Consider the following 17,387-nt stretch of genomic DNA (forward strand, 5'->3'; position numbering starts at 1 on the left):
GCTCCAGAAGCCTCAGAAGCTTCATGGTCAAGGAAATGACCTCCATGCCGGGAAATGGATTTCTACACAGAAAGGTTGGGGCCACTGGATGACATCAAAGATTCCTTCCAGTTCTGATGTTCCATAACTGTTCATTTTGGGAAAGGGATCAGTAGCAGGGGAGGAAGGTAGAAGTTAGAAGGAAAAGGCAGGGGAAGCCAGGATGATTTGGTATCCAATGCGTGTTCATTTATTTTACACTTACAAAAGAAATCGCCCACCCCTCTGCCCCATTCCCCAAAAAACAGTCTCTTTTTACAAACATTTAAAAATTAAAACCAAATGAAGATAGACAAGTTAATTTCAGTACAATTATTTTTCAATGTAGCTGTCATAATTAGAGTTTAAATTTCCTACAAGTGACCAATGTCCAAGTGACTTATAGGGAAATCCTGATTATTGGCCAAAAGGAAAATTCCATATTACAAGTTAGCAAATTCTAGTACAAAAATAGTCCGTGTTGGAATAGCCTTTCCTTTTACATAGGTCTCGGGTCAGTCTACTGACTGCATAATACACTAACATTTCAGGGTTCTCTCTTTCACAAATGGCTCATTCGTCATAGCTGAAGCAGCACGATGCCTGCAGTGGCAGGGACTAGAGTCCACCTTGGGACCGTGCTGGAAACGGCAGGCCTGGGAGTGCCTTACTGACCCCAGGGCAGCAGGGCAGGGCCCTAGCCCCACCTCCGCACAGGGGTCCTGGAGGGAGGGATGAGTGGCGGGCAGAGCTGCCCCCTTCTGAGGGAGCAACAGGCCCAGGACATAGGGGAAGTCCGCCCAGGGAGCTGGGCCAGCGCTGGCACAGGACAGCCCACCTCCTGCCAGTGTCTCCTCGTCCTTCTGTAGTCTGACGAGGTGAGAGGTGGCCCTGCGCATTGTCAGCGGTGAGAGTGTGGCCCTGCCCTTGCTGCAGCCAGGGAAGGCCTGGGCAAGCTACTTGTCCCTCAGGATGTCAAGTTGCTCCTGACACTCGGTAAAGAGGCGCTGAAAGCGAAGATTCTGCCCGATGACTGGCAGCAGCTCCTTCAGCAGCTCCCTCTTCCGCAGACCCTGTGTACACAGAGAGTGACAGTTGAGTGCAAGTGTCAGTGAGGAGACCTGGAAGGTGCTGGGTTTCCCTGGTCTGGCAGAGACCCCGTGTCTGCCCATCTGACCCCCAGCCACCCCCTGGAGAAACCACAGATGGATGAGAACAATTTCTCCACATGCTGGGAAGTCCCAGGCAAGCTTAAAAACCTGAGCTGGGGTGTGCAGGGTGGAGTTGCAGGGAGCAGGGGAGGGACACAGTGCAAGGATACAGCAAAGAAAACCAGGGTAGGTTCTGCTCCTCTATGTCCCCTAAGTCTGTTGGCACAGTCACCGCTGCTGGCCTTCAACTGCACTGATTAGTGGCCATAGTAGCTCGGCCTTCCAAGCAGGATGGAAGTAGGATATTAGGGTAGAGGGGCAGGTAGATGGCCATCCAGGAGGAGTTGTTCCCTAATGTGGATGCTCTCTGGGGGGCTGAGGTCAAGTCTAGGGGCAAAGAGGCACCTGGGAGGCAGTGGCTGGCCTTGGCTTTACAATCCTGGGGCCTCTGGCCTTGGGCCTTGCCCAGGACTCTTTCACTGGGTGCACTGGCACCACAGTCTGCCTGGGTTCTTCTGCAACATGCACTGCAAGGAGGGGTCTCCACTGCACAGAACCCTGAGGAGCACAGCTGCTGCAAAGAAAAAACCACCAAATGACAACTCTGACCACTGGAAGAGAAGGAAGGCCCAAGATGTTAAAATAAGCATGCTAGAAAGACAAGGAATTATAGAAAAGAACCAAGTGTAGATACTAAGCTTGAGCAACACAGTGGTTGAGGGGTGGGGTCTGCAGAAGAATGGACACTGCTGAAGACCAAGTCAGAGCGGAGTCAGATGGAGACCAGATCATGCTCGAGGAGGGAGGTACACAGAGAGGAAAATCCAAGAGGAGAAACGATATAGGAAAAGTAAAGGCAGATGGACGATGACAGCTGGGCCCAATATCCACATAATGGGTCCCACAGGAGAGAGAGAAAGAAGAAAGAAGGAAATATTTAAGGAAATATTACAGGTAGATTTCACGCAATTAAAGAAAATCAAATGGCCTTAGGTCGAAAGCCTCCATGAGTGCTGATCATGAAAGATATGGAAACCTAATAAAGGCCATGTAGGAAAAGCCCACAGCTAACATCATACTCAAGGTGAAAAACTGAGAGCTTTTCCTCTAAGACTGGGAATAAGACAAAGGTGCCCACTCTCACTACTTTTTTTTAAATACAGTACTGGGAGTCCTAGCCACAGCAGTCAATTAAGAAAAAGAACTAGGAATGTAAATTGGTAAGGAGTATTAAGTAACTTTCACTATTTGCAGATGACATGATACTACTATACCACACTATATAGAAAACCCTAGAGGACTCCAAAAAACTACTAGAACTGATGTAAAATCATAGGATACAAAATTAATATACAGAAAACTGCTGCATTTCTTCACACTAATAATGAAGTAGAAGAGAAATTAAGAAAACAATCCCATTTACAATCACACCAAGAATAATAAATCTAGGAATAAACCTAACAAAGGGGATGAAACTGTACTCCAAAAACTATAAAACACTGATGAAAGAAATTAAAGATGACACAAATAAATGGAAAGATATTCCACGGTCATGGATTAGAACCACCAATATTGTGAAAATGTCTGTATCACCCAAGCAGTCTATAGACTTAATGCAATCCTTATCAAAATACCAACATTTTTCGTAGAACTAGGAAAAAAAAAAGATATGGAAAAACTGATATCTAGACATGTAGGTTGAAATATATAGAATGTGAAAGTATCAAAGATAGAAAAACTCTAAAAGTTTCTAAAAATCAAGATCATATCACCTACAGAAGAGAGACCAAGAGACACAATAAAGTAGTATATTTTTAATATACTGGAAAAAGCTCACAACTTAAACTTTTTTTACCCAAATAGTTATTCATGTAAGACAGTATAATAAAAAATATTCTTAGGCTTTTAAGACCTCAAAAAGTCTGCCACAAGAAAGATCCACCATGAAAATGTTTTGGAGGAAATACTCAAAAGAAGAGAGAAATCCAGATAATGCTAAAAGAGATATGAAAAGAAATGTGGTTAACTCCGGCTAAAGTTATGTTAGCCTTAAGAAAGCCAAGAATATAAAAAATGTAAATGGTGTGAGCTTGGTGATAAAAAAAAAAACCTGTCAGACTAGATAAAATAAAAGCCAGCCATCTGATATTAGTAAGAAACATATAAACATGAATGCAGAAGGGTTAAACATTAGAAAGATACATTAGTAAAGAATAAAAAGAGACCTAGTATTTTATAATTCCTAAAGTAGATTTTGTTGACAAAAACATCACTGGGGAAAGAGCAAGTCAAAAGAGAGGGACAAAACCACCCTCAGGGAGACTTTAATACCCATTCAACTAGTGATAGGTCATGGAAAGGCAAAAATCTGCAGATTCAGGTAATCCGAACTGAACAGTGGTAAACATGACTTAATGGACATGTATAAAATGAAAACAGAAGTTCTTTGGCACATGCAGACATATAAAAAATTGCTCTAAAAGCAATCCTCAACAAAATAACAGGTATGTAGATTGCAGACTGGCATGGCCAAATATAGCCTACTATCTATTTTTGTAAATAATTTTATAAAATGTAGCCACATCTGCCTATTTGTTGATATATCATGCTACAACAGTGGAGTGGAGTAGCTGCAGCAGAGACTGTATGGATTTGCAAAGCCTGAAATATTTACTCTCTGGTCCCTGACAGAAAAATTTTGCCAACCCCTGATATAAATCATGTTCTCTAACCAAAATACAATTGAGCAGAACTCATGACTAATTAATCAATTAAGTTAATTTAGTTGATTGAAATTTAAAAGTTAATTTAATTGAAATTAAAAATGATTTACAAGTAAATGGTAATAAAAACACTAACTGCTGCAAAACTGTTGTAAAAATGCCACAGAAGTGGGGCTTTCATAAGGATACTTGGAAACATAACACATCTTATATCAGAGAACATAAAAGAATGACAACTACTTACTTGAGTCTAACCTAAGGTGGAAGGAAGGAAGGGAGGGAGGGAGGGAGGAGGAAAGAAGGGAAGGAGGGAAGGTAAGGAGACGACATCAGAAAAAAAATTTTTTAAATATATATATTTTTAAAGATTTTATTTATTTATTCAACAGAGATAGAGACAGCCAGCAAGAGAGGGAACACAAGCAGGGGAGTGGGAGAGGAAGAAGCAGGCTCCCATCGGAGGAGCCTGATGTGGGGCTCGATCCCAGGACCCTGGGATCACGCCCTGAGCCGAAGGCAGACGCTTAACCGCTGTGCCACCCAGGCGCCCCAGAAAAAAATTTTTTTTAAATAAGTCTTCATGACCAGCTGAGTAGGGGAGCCAGTCTGCAAAGACTGGGAAAGGTGGCCATTTTTTCAAATGCCCAATATTCAACAAAAGATGATGGGGCATACAAAGAAACAGAAACATGGATTTGGTTGGATATGGTACTGGCCCATTCAAAATAACAAAAAAAACCTCCAGAAAAGTGACCCTAAAGAAACAGAGGTCTGGAACTTATGTGACAGACTTTAAAACAATTGTCCTAAATATTCTCAAAGAGAACATGAACAGATGGACATACCAGGAAAATGATATGTGAACAGAATGAGAATATCGACAAAGAGGTAGAAATTATAAAAAAGAACAAAACCAAAATTCTAGAGCTTAAAAACATAGTAACCAAATAGAAAAATTCATTTGAGTGGTTCAACAGTAGACCTGAACAGACAAAAGAAAGAATCAATGAATTTGAATTCAAGTTATTTGAAATTATTGAATCTGAACAGCAAAAAGAAAATAGAATGAAGAAAAATGAAAACAGCCTAAGAGATTTATAGGACACCATCAAGCAGACCAATATATGCATTATGAAAGTCCCAGCAGAATAACAGAGAGAGAAAGGGGAAGAGAACTTATCTGGAGAAATAATGGCTGAAAAGTTCCCAGGTTTGAGGAAAGACATGGATTTACAAATACAAGCTCAACAAACACTTCATGTAGGAAAGCCCCAAAGGAACCCATACTGTGACAGATTTTAATCAAACTATGGATCATCGAAGATAAAGAGATAATCTTGAAAGCAGAAACGTGGCTCATGATGTAAAAAGCATACTCAATAAGCATATTTCTCAGCAGGAGCACTGAAGGCCAGAAGGCAGTGGGATAACATATTTAAGGTGCTAAAAGAAAAACTGACATTTGAGAATACCATATCCAGTGAAACTACCCTTCAAAAACAAGGGAAAAACAAACACATTCCCAGATAAATAAAAACCAATGGAATTTACCACCATTAGATCTACCCTACAAGAAATGCTAAACGGAGTCCAAGTTGAAAGGATGCTAGACAATAAAACATAAAATTCTCTGGTAAAGGTAAAAGTAAGGACAAACATAAAAACCCATATTATGTACTTTTGTTTGCTAATTACATTTTTTTTATTCTTTTGCAAGATTTAAAAGACAAAAGCATAAGAAACTATAAATCTATGTTAAAGGTTATAGAATATAAAAGATATAATTTGTGACTTCAATAACATAAAGTGGGGGGAGTGGAACTGTAAAGGAGTAAGCAATGTTTCTGCATACAACTGAAATCAAATTTTCATTAGTTTAAAATAGATTGTTATAACTTTAGAATGTTTTTGTTATCCCTCTGGTTATCCAAAAGAAAATATCTATAGAATATGCACAAAAGAAAGAGGAGAGAATCAAAACATGTCACTAAAAAAATCAACTAAATGCAAAGTAAAACAGTAAAGGAGGAAATGAGGGACAAAAAGCTATAAAACAGGGGCGCCTGGGTGGCTTAGTCGTTAAGCGTCTGCCTTCGGCTCAGGGCATGATCCCAGCGTTCTGGGATCAAGCCCCGCATCGGGTTCCTCTGCTGGGAGCCTGCTTCTTCCTCTCCTACTCCCCCTGCTTGTGTTCCCTCTCTCGCTGCCTGTCTCTCTCTCTTTCTCTGTCAAATAAATAAAATCTTTAAAAAAAAGCTATAAAACATACAGAAAATAAATAACAAAATGGAAATATTAAGTATTTATGTCAATAATTACTTTATTATTATTATTTTTTTGAGAGAGAGAGGAGGGGCAAAGGGAGAGGGAGGGAGACAGAATCTCAAGCAGCCTCCATGCTCGGTGTGGAGCCTGACATGGGACTCAATCTCCCAGCTCCGAGATCATGACCTGAGCTGAAATCAAGAGTTAGATGCTTAACTGACTGAGCCACCCAGGCACCGCTGTCAGTAATTATTTCAAATGTAAATGGATTAAACTCCCCAATTTAAAAAATGGGTAAAAAACTAGAATCAAACTATATGCTACCTACAAGGAACTCACTTTAGATCTAAGGACACACATAGGTTGAATATGAAAGGATAGAAAAAGATAGTCCATGGAAACAGTAACCAAAATACAGAAGAGATGGCTAAATTTGTATCATATGAAATAGATGTTACAAGAGACAAAGAAGGACATTGTATAATGATAAAAGGGTCAATTCACCGAAGATGATGTAACAACTGTAAACATATGCACCAAACATCAGAGCTCCTAAATATATGAAGAAAACATTGAGTTGAAAGGAAAAATAATTCTACAATAATTGTAGGAGATTTCAATATCCCATTTGCAATAATGGATAGAACAACCAGATAGAAGATCAATAAGGAACCAGAAGACCTGAAAACCAATACAGACCAATTGTACCTTACATACATAAATAGAACATTCCACCCAACAACAGCAGAATACATTTTTTCTCAAGTGCACATTTAACATTCTCCAGGAGAGACTACATGTTAGGTCACAGAACAAATCTCAATGGGTTTAAAAAGACTGACATCATAAAAGTATCTTTTCCAATTACAACAGAATGAAACCAGAAATCAAAAGCTAAAGGAAAACTGGACAACCTGCAAATATGTGGAAATGAAACAACACATTGTTCAGCAATGATTCAAGAAGAAATCTCAAGGGAAATTAGAGACTATCTTGAGATAAATGAAAATGAAAACAACATACCAAGAAATATAGGATCCAGCAAAAGCACTTGTTAGAAATTATAGCTGTAAGAATTCACAAAGTAAGACCTCAAATCACTAACAGAACCTTCCATCCTTTGAAACTAGAAAAATAAAAGCAAGCTAAAGCCAAACAGAAGCAAGAAAATCACACATATTTGAGTGAAAATAAAATGGAGAATAGAAAAACAGAGAAAATAATGAAACCAAAATGTACAATTTGAAAAGATCATCAAAACTGATAAACTGTTAGCTAGATGGACTACGAAAAAAGAGAGAAGACCGGAATGACAATCAGAAATGAAAAAGGGACATTACAACTGATGCCACAAAAGTAAAAATTATAAATATGGGAATACTATAAACAATTGTACACTAACAAACTGGACAACCTAGATAAAATGGACAAATTCCTAGAAACACACAGCCTACCAAGACTGAATCATGAAGAAATATAAAAATCTGAATGGATCTGTAACTCGTAAGGAGATGAATCAGTAATCACAAACTTCCCAACAAAAAAGAGCCTATGACTGACCAAATAGCTTCACTGGTGAATTTTACCAAATATTTAAAGAAGAATTAATAACAATCTTCAATTGAGGCAAACAAAAAATTTTTTTGATCAATNNNNAACACTCTTTCATTACAAAAACATTCAGCAAACTAGTAACCGAAGTCAACTACCTCAATATAATACAGACCATATATGAAAACATCACAATCAATGTTAAAAGACTGAAAGCTTTTGCTCTAAGGTTAGGAGCAAGGCAAGGATGCCAGCTTTTACACTTCTACTCATCATAGTACTGGAAGTTCTAACCAGAGAAATGAGGGAAGAAAAAGAAATAAAAGGCATCCAAACTGGGAAGGAAGAAGTAAACTTTTTTGTTTGTAGACATCATCTTATATGTAGAAAACCCTAAAGACTCTACAAAAAACCTGTTAGAATCAACGGAGGGCTTCAAAAGGTAGAGGGGTGGGGGATTGGGATAGGCCAGTGATGGGTATTAAGGAGGGCACATATTGCACGGTGCACTGGGTGTTACATGCAAATAATGAATCATGGAACATTGCATCAAAAACTGGGGATGTACTGTATGGTGACTAATATAACAAAATAAAAATTATAAAAAAAACCCCAAAAAACCTGTTAGAATAAGTGAATTCAGCAAATTTGCAGAATAGGAAATCAATACACCAAAATCAGTTGCATTTTTATATCCCAACAACAAACATTCTGAAAAGAAAACTAAGAAAATAGTTCCATTTACAATAGCTTCTGAAGAATAAAATACTTAAGGAATACACTTAACCAAGGAGGTGAAAGACTAGTACACTTAAAACTACAAAATGTTGCTGAAAGAAATTAAAGAAGACACAAGTAAATGGAAAGACACCCTTGTTCATGGACTGGAAGACACTGCTAAGATGTCAATAACACCAAAAACAATCTACAGATTTAACGTACTCCCTATCAAAATCCTAGTGGTGTTTTTCTACAGAAATAGACTAATTCATCCTAAAATTCATAGGGAATCTCAAGGGACCCTGAACAGCCACAAGAATCTTGAAAAAGAAGATGAAAGGTGGCGCCCTCACAGCTTCTGACTTCAAAACTTATTTCTGCTCTTTCTATAAGAGGCCTGAGGTGACCTCTGACAATGGTTCACTATTCACTTGACCCAGAAAGCCCTACAAAATCATGCAAATCAAGAGGTCCAAAGCTTTGTGTTCACTTTATGAATGCCTCAAAGGTATGCATGTCTGAAAAGCCACCACATTATCGGAAGGATGTCCCTGTAGAGAAGCAGTGTGTGCCATTCTGTTGCTACACTGGCGGAGTTCACTGGTGGTGAGCTCAGACCAAACACTGGGGCTGGACGCAGCATCAGTGACCTGGACAGAGTGCTGAATTTTTATTGCACATGCTTAAAAATTCAGAGTAATGCTGAACTTAAGGGTTTCGATGTAGATTCTCTGGTCATTGAGCATATCCAAGTGAACAAAACCCCCAAGATGTGGTGAGAACTTACAGAGTGCATGCATGTTCGGATTGACCTGTTCATGAGCCCTCCCTGCCGCAGAGATGATCCTTACTGAAAAAGAGCAGATCGTTTCTGAACCAGAAGAGGAGGTTGCACGGAAGAAAAAGATGTCCCAGAAGAAAATGAAGAGACAAAAACTTACGGCCTGGGAGTATATTCTGCATAAAATAAATGTATTAGTAAAAAAACCACGATAAACAAAACAACCAAAAACAACCCCCCCAAAACTTATTTCAAAACTATTATACCTTTTAATTTTTGAACTATGTGACTATATTACCATCCAAAATAAAATTTAAAATTAAAAAACTGAAAAATTTAATTAAAAAATGAAAGGGGATGAAGTAAACTGCTATAAACGAAGCAGAAATTATGCCTGCCTGTGGCACCAGGGGCAAGCTACAAGAGGATCCGCCCTCTGACCTGAAGGCTGGTGTCAATACCAACTGCCACAAAGTACCACCTCCCACTCTGGGCTGTCTGCCTCCCTACAGTTTAAGGCAGCAGCCTAGGACATAGCTCATCACCACATGTCTGGCCATTGTCATAGGTCTTACCGTGAAGACTGGCAGGGGGAGGCTTCCAAAAGCAGGATCTGGCTGGGAAGACAGTGGCCAGCAAAGAACTCAGGCACCTGAAGGATGACTGCTTAGTGGCCCAACCCTTGGCTTCCTGTCTCCCTCCCATGTAACTGAGCCATGATCTTTGAGGGAAAGAAGCCTGGACCTTTGGGGTCTCCTGAAGCAAACTGATAGCTTGTATCACAAAGAGTAATTTCCCAATATATAAAGCATTCCTATGAACCAATAAGAAAAACACATGACAACAAAGTATTTCAACAGATAGTTAAAAAAAAAAGAAGTGTAAGTGGCTCTTAAATACACTAAATGATGCTTACTAATAAGCCTCTTGGGAGGGCTGCTGAGTCAGTCCATCTTCCATCTACTGCTCCATTGCTCCCAGCCACCCTGAGAACCAGTTCCATTTGAATGATCAATTCTTAACATAAAAGTGTTCATGAAGAAACTCAACAAGAGCAGAGTGCTCATACTCAAACTTGCTCTCAATATCTAGATAAAGAGATAGTAAAAAGGTTAAAAAAAAAAAAAGGAATAAATTCAGCATAGTGCTGAAGTCAGGAGGGAATGTGGCAGACATCAGGAGTTGGCTATGTCCACACCTGCTCTAAGAGCTCTTCTCATACATACGCTTTACTGCTCACTTCCCCAGACTACCTTGCAACGACAGTGGTCAAGTGATTTGCTGGTTGCCTGTGAGTCACAGACTAGCCTTTGGGAGAGCTTTTCTTTTCCCGGTAAGAATGGTAGATGTTGCTGGTATTGGTTTCCCCCTGTCCGCTTTCCTCGAACTTGGATATGAAAGCTACCTTGTGACCATGAGGTTAAAGGTCAAGACAGTCACAGAGATATAGTGTGCCACCTACCTCCAAATGACTTATTTGGAGGAGAGAAAACGACAACTATTTCAGCCACCATCGGAAGTATCATTTACCCGCAGTTGAAAGCATTTGTCATAGACACCAGTGACCATGAGCAGACTAGCTACGTTAGGTAGTTTACAGAAGGTGAAAAGCAGATGGGACCACACTGGTGGTACTCCTGGGAAAGGAGCCCCAGGTTCTTCTGGGCAAAGCTCCAAAGAGGTGTCCTGCTGGGAGCTGGCAAGAACAAGCAGCATGAAGGAGAGGGAGAAAAGAGCATGGCTAATAACTTGTGGCCTGTTTGTGCCTCCTTCCATCTGTACCATGTTGGCCTAGCATTCTTGCCTTCAGGCTGAGACAGAAAACTTCTATGTAGAGCTCCAGCTGATGTCTTCGGTTACGGCTCCCAGAGTGGCAGCTGGATCACAGAGCGAAGCTCTACAACCTGGCCAGGGGAGAGATTGGTCAGGCATACGTTGACCTATCTCCCACCCGAGAAGATGTCCTGTCAGGATACCCTGGAGGTGACATGTGCTAGGAAAACAGCTTTCCTCTTACTGGTAATTCAGAACCACCCTTCCTGTTGAGGACATGGGACCAAGATACACAAACAGAAACAGACCTCAGAGAGCTAATGTGCTAGTGTCCTACAGTTGAGCTGGGATGTGGGGAAGGTAGAAATTCAGAGAGGGGTGCCCTTGCCTTGGGAACATTTATTGATGAGAAAGAGGCTGAGCAAGATTCTGTCAGACTTGAGGGTCTAGGGGGACCAAAGCAGGGGCCCAAATGAAAAGTGGGGATTCCTGGTAAGTCATCCCTCCTTGTGCTGACACCGCAAAGGGATGTACCCTAGAATAAGGGTAAACTGGAAATAAACCAGCCCCTGCACAAATGAGTGTCTGGCTTTGAATCATTAGACAGTCCAGAAAAACCTCAATCCCTGAACTGGGTTGAGGGGACTCTGCAGTGCTGGTGCCTCAAGGACTGGCAACAGCAAATAAAAGTACTCTGTGAAAGAAGGTAACATCACCTGAGGGCTCAAACCATTTCTACAAATAAATTTTCAAACAACATGTCCGGCAGATAGTTAACAATAATGAGGCATGTAAGGAAATAAGATAATATAAAAGAGAACCACCAGAGACAGACAGGCAATAGAAACAGATCCACAAGGGCTCCCAGTAGCAGAACTATCAGACATATGACTTTAAAATAACTAAGCTTACTATGCTCAAGCACATAAAAGACTAAATTGAAAATTTGAGGGGAGAACTGAAACTATAAAAAAGGATACAGCAGATTTTAAAAAGAGAGGACGTTATATCTCTCTGATGATGGGGAGAATGGAAGGGAAGATATAACTGAATAAGAGAACCAAGGAAAATCCACAGAATGAATGAAAGAAACAGACTTTGAGCTTTGTGAAACTTCAAAACGACAAGAGAGGGAGCCAAAAGAACATACACAGCAATGGAAATCAGATTTGCAGCAGAGATTTTGGCAACACCAGTGGATGTTAAATGTCTGTGGCGCCATACCTTCGATGTAAGGGGAATGGGACTTTGAAGTTAGGATTCTAGTAACCAACCAAATTAAGGTCTATTGCAACAAAATAAAAATCAAATAAAACACACAGGCCAATCACACACCAAGGCCTGCGGAGCCCGTGAGCTCTGACCCTCCAACCTTCCTGACTGCAACGTATCCTTTCACCCTCCCACTGCTATTCTGCTTGGCTAGTCCTTTCACACTGCAAGCCCTTCCATCTCAGGGCCTTTGGACTTGCTGTTCTCTCTGTCTGGATGTTCTTCCCCCAAATATCTGTGGGGCTTTGCCCCTCACCTTTTCTGGTCTCTGCTCAGTTAGGTAAGACTTCCTTGATTATTCAATATAAAATAGCATCCTGCCAGTATCCCCCTGGCCACTTTATGTTTGTTCACAGCACCCACCCCCACCAACACAATACATGTACTTGCTCAGCTGTTTAGATCTGCTTCTCTGCGCAAGAATGTAGACCTATGAAGGTGGGGCACGTTAGCTTTGTTCAATGCTCACTGTCCCGTGCCTGGCAAGAGCAGGCGCTCCATCAGTATTTGCTCAGTGACTGCATGGAGCAGGGAAGCTAACTTCTACTCACAACCCCCATCCATCACCAGCCCATTCCTTTCAAGGCACTAGCAGGCACATGTACAAGCCAAAAAATTTGGAGGCAACTGTATGCATGTTCATTATTCTCTGTCTCTTAATCTATTCCATATCCACCCATCCACCCACCAAGTCTTGTTGGGTCTGCCTCCAAAATACAACTTGAATCTGTCTCCTTTCCCTTCCCCATGGCCATCACACCGATCCAAGTCACCTTCGTCTATTGCCAGGACTGCTGTGAAAACAAGCCCTGACTACTTTCCTATGTCAGTTCACATCACCCCTGCTAACCGACGTCATGTTACAAACTCCTCTAAAAGCTCCAGCTCCTCACAAGATCACAATGCTCCTCCCTGCCCATCTGTCTCACCTCATCTCATACCACCTCTCCTTTGCCTACTATGCTGCAGCCACAGTGGCCTCTACGTACCACGCTCGGTGTGCACTCACTATCACTTCTACCAGGAGACCTTCAGGTCTCGGCAGAGCTGGAGCATTCTCATCCCTAGGTTTAATCCTGAAAGACCCTTCCGATGTCTTCCCTGGCCACTCATTCCCAGACACCCTCATCTGATTGCTCTGCTTATTTCTGGGCAGAGTATAACCCATAGTCTAAAACTATCTTGTTGACTGAATTGCTTCCTTGCTTCTGTCTGCCTATCAGACTGGGAGCTCCATGAAGGCAGGGAAGGTTCTTTCACCTTCTCTACTGAACAAACCCACAGCCCCCGGCAGGCAACTCTCCTCAGCACAGGTGCGCGCGTGGCTGAGCACTCCCTAGGCCCCTGATGCCGAGGGCCCAGCTGCTGCCTGGCAGTGCAGTGCTGGCATCTCATCCTCTCACTGACGCTGGGGCCCCAAGGCGGTGAGCTCAAGAAGTCTAATGGGGAAGAATTTCAAAGCACTTTGCTTATTTTTCATCTCCACTTTCACTTTTCAAGATAGAATTCTTGTGGCAAGAATGAAAGCAGCACCTACCACTACCGTTGACTCCCACTGGCTTCCAGTGGAGTAGTGAACCGGACCCAGTAAGTCCTTGCATATTTCTCGGAGTCGGTATTCAAACCCTAATTACGGAAAAAAACAAAACAAAACAAAACAACAAAACAAAACAGAAATAGGAACACATTACAAAAAGAAATAAAAAATCAAGAATATGCTAAGTTGTGTATATCAAACCAGGTTGAACAAATGTTTATTTTATTGCCTGCTTTGGGCAGAATGCCTCTTGCACGTCTCTCAGTTTGGGGCACTGAGATCCATAATGACAGACTCTCACTCACGAACCCACTCCCTCAACAGCATATAATATAGCAGCCCTTCTGTGTGCTGGGCCCGTGGGAAAAATGAGATGTGGCCAGCTCTGGGACAAACTCCCCAAGGTGATGGGAAAACACAGGAATCGTGGAAGGAGGGGAGTGGGCTAGGCAGGTTTGTTTCAGAGAAGACGTGTTGGTAGTGAGAGGAGATCAGCAGGGTCAGGAGGCAGCCTTCAGGAGGTAAGAGATGGCAAGGGTATGAATTTAGGCTGAGGAGGTGGTGACAGAGTGGAGAAGACAGGAGAAGCAGTCACGGGCCTGTCAACTCATGGATTATGGCACAGCCATGTGGAGTGCCAGAAGTGCTGGTGGCAGAATCTGGGGGTCTGTCAGCACTGGCGGCAGCTGAAGTCACAGGGAATGATGAAATCACCCAAAGATGAGGGTAGAAAATAAGAGGGTGATGCTGGAATCTGAGGAATTTTAGAAGTGAGAGGGGTCTCCCTTTACAATTTGAGTCCTTTTATGGTCGAGGAAGCCAGAGAGAGAATGGAGGTGACTTGTGTATGGACGCAGGAACAGATGTGTGGAAGATGGAGAAAGAGAACCAAGTGGTAGAAGTGATCCCACAAATTGATGCAGGCCCCCAAGGAGGCGGCGACTTTGTGCAGGGCATCAGGATTGAGTCCTGATCAATACCCAGGATGAAGCAAATTAGAGGAGTCAGAGGAGAAGTCTCCCCAGTGGAATGGGGTATGAGGCCCAGATGTGACAGGAGCACCCCAGCAAAGGTATGGGCTTGGGAAGATTGAGTATTTAGAAGAGTCAGTGACCACACAGGCTGGGCAACCACGCAGACTTGTCAGGAAGAGGAAAATTAAACTCATGTTTGGAGTCTGCTGGAGAGGGGCGAGGGACTTCAAGTTGGTCAGCCATGCCTGTTATCATCAGATGTGTTTATATAGACATAGTTATGTCATCAGAGGCAATGTGACATGTTTGAGTTCTGGGAGTGACATTTGTAGGGGGGTTCAGCACGTTTTTCTTTTTTGTACTCTACATTATAAACAAAATAGGGAGGGTGTTGTCAAAAGCAAAGCAGGAAGGCCAGGAGAGGCTGTGGGGAAGGCTATTCTGTGACCAGGCCTAGAGTTGCGTGGTAACACAGGCAGTTTTGGGAGGGTTGGTTCCCAAGCCACAACCCTGGAGGCCAAGCTCAGGGAGGTGGAAGGCTGGTAAGAAACAACCCCACACCTGCCTAGCAAAGAGTTGAAAGGCTATTTACTGGAGGTCGCCCTGAGAACAGGATGGCCACCTCTTCCAACTTACCTAGCTTTCTGCTGGCCAAAAGGGGAAGAGGAGGTGGTGGGGGAGATACTGGGGAGGGGACAGAAGTGCTGGCAGGGAAAGCTGGGCTGGAAGGCCATGGGGAGATGCTGGACAGGCTGGCTCTTCCAGGGCAGGAGGGGCATGGAGGAAGAGAAATGCAGGCTCGCTGGATGCTGCCAGATGCCCTTCCCTGGGGTGACTGGCTGACCACTGAAGACCCAGGGTGTGAAGGAGGGCAGGAGTGTGAGCATCTTGTCTGCTCCTTTGGAGCATGTCTATCTGAGCATCCTGTGCCACCACCCCCTTCTGCTGCCAATCCTCCTGGCCGTCAGGGCCTACCAGATTCAGGGCCTCAGAGCCTAAAATGGGCTGGATGCCTGCTGAGCTGCCTTAATTACAGCTCAGGCTAAGAGATGGGGGCTGAGCGCTGTCTGGTTAATGGGGGAGCAGGAGGCCAAGGCCTCTGGGGGTCAACATAGGAGACTGGGAGGAAGGAGACTGCAGAGAGCCCTAGGCCACTGCATCTCTGCCTTGATTCATGGGCTTTCAGGAGGGTCATGTTGGGACAGAAATTGAGTCAGGCCCAGGAAGATGGAAGGGCCAGCAGAAACCTCACCTTCGTTCACAAGGTACCGAGCGTAGAGGAGGAGCCAATGGCGGTACTCATGGCTGGACTGCAGGGTGAGTGCCGCCGCAACCTGATTCTCCAGGTAGGCCAGGGTGGTCTCCTGCTGCACTACATGAGGCACGGAGAAGAGCCGGGCTGCCTGTCTTCCTGAACTGCAGAGACCGGCAGAGCAAACATCATGAGGCAGTGGGTAATTCATGGGTCAAGAGGCTGCTACCGCGACACCCTGGGCACCAGTGAGGAGCCAGTGAAGGGGCAGGTGTCAGACTCCATGCTGGTTAACCTATCCCCATGTCCCAGCCACAGGCCTCCTGGCCACTCTAGCACCCCAGGTGTATCCCACCCTGTACCTCATCTATCTAGGCCCAAGGTGACAGGTCAGCAGCTCACTCCCCCCGACCCGAAATATTGCCCATCATAGTGTCCATGACTCATAGCACCTCAGACTGCCATCTGTGCCCTGAAGTGACAGGGCTTGTGACCTAGCACCGTGAGATATTACCCAATGTGGGCCCACAACCCTTGGCACCCTTGAGCCTCCTTGTGCTAATAAGCAGGAGCTAGGCATAGGGGGTGGGCAGTCAGAGAGCAGGCCTGGGTGGGACTGTGCTTGCATGACCTGGCCACCTCCCGCAGCACTTGGGTCACCTACGTGGAGGCACGGCCCTGGACTATGGCTAAAGGTCCGGAGCACAGCATGGCATCCTGGGGAGGCAGGCTGCTCCTGAAGTCCGCACACTGGGCCAGGGAGTCCTGCTTGTCAGAAACCAGGTTCCTGGGGAGGCGACAGTAGGAGCAGAGGTCAGAAAAACCAGACATTCCACCAGAAACGCTGGCGGTGAGGCCACCAAGGAGCGGGCACCACATGACTCTCTGCCAGAGTGCTAGCAGAGGCTGAGTATCACTGCATTCTCTCCACAGGGCCCTCGGGGACAGGTTTCATAAGGCAAAATCAGTGACGGTGAAGGTCATCAACAGGGCTCTCAGGGACCACTTGAACTCCATGGTCTCAGAACTTGAGGACAGGGGCCTGTGTATGAAGTGTGCACAGGATGCCCACTTGCCTGGGGCCCACAAGGCCCAGCCCTTGGAAGCTTCCAGGAATGCCAGACTCTAGCCTTCCCGAACTTCTGTAGCATCCCAAGCAGTCAGCTCTTCACCTTCTCTGGACCTTTCACATCTTTGTTGAAAACATTCTAGCCACACTTTAAAAATAGTTGGATGCCTTTGTAAAATACCGAGCCAACATTTCCCTTCTTAAATAACCAGCCTGTTTCCATTATTACAGTAATCACATAAAATACACAAGTTTGCAACTTGGAAGAGCTGCGAATGGGGAGGGTTTTTTTTTTTTTTTT

General features: G+C 43.6%; 1 protein-coding gene across 1 annotated transcript in view; it reads right to left on the bottom strand.

The window, feature by feature from the left end:
* Positions 1-203: 203 nt before the first annotated feature.
* Positions 204-17,387, bottom strand: part of LOC103669248 (protein HIRA) — an 89,124-nt gene continuing 71,940 nt past the window's right edge. Inside the window, exons 23-25 of the mRNA XM_040619575.1 lie at positions 16,018-16,181; positions 13,792-13,880; positions 204-1,091 (exon numbers count right to left, since the gene is read on the bottom strand). Coding sequence (XP_040475509.1) covers positions 975-1,091; positions 13,792-13,880; positions 16,018-16,181 — 370 coding nt within the window. The 3' untranslated portion in view covers positions 204-974. The remainder of the gene's footprint in view (positions 1,092-13,791; positions 13,881-16,017; positions 16,182-17,387) is intronic.

The sequence above is a fragment of the Ursus maritimus genome, unplaced genomic scaffold (genome assembly GCF_017311325.1).
Source record: "Ursus maritimus isolate PB19 unplaced genomic scaffold, ASM1731132v1 scaffold_33, whole genome shotgun sequence".
NCBI classification, from domain to species: Eukaryota; Metazoa; Chordata; class Mammalia; order Carnivora; family Ursidae; genus Ursus; species Ursus maritimus.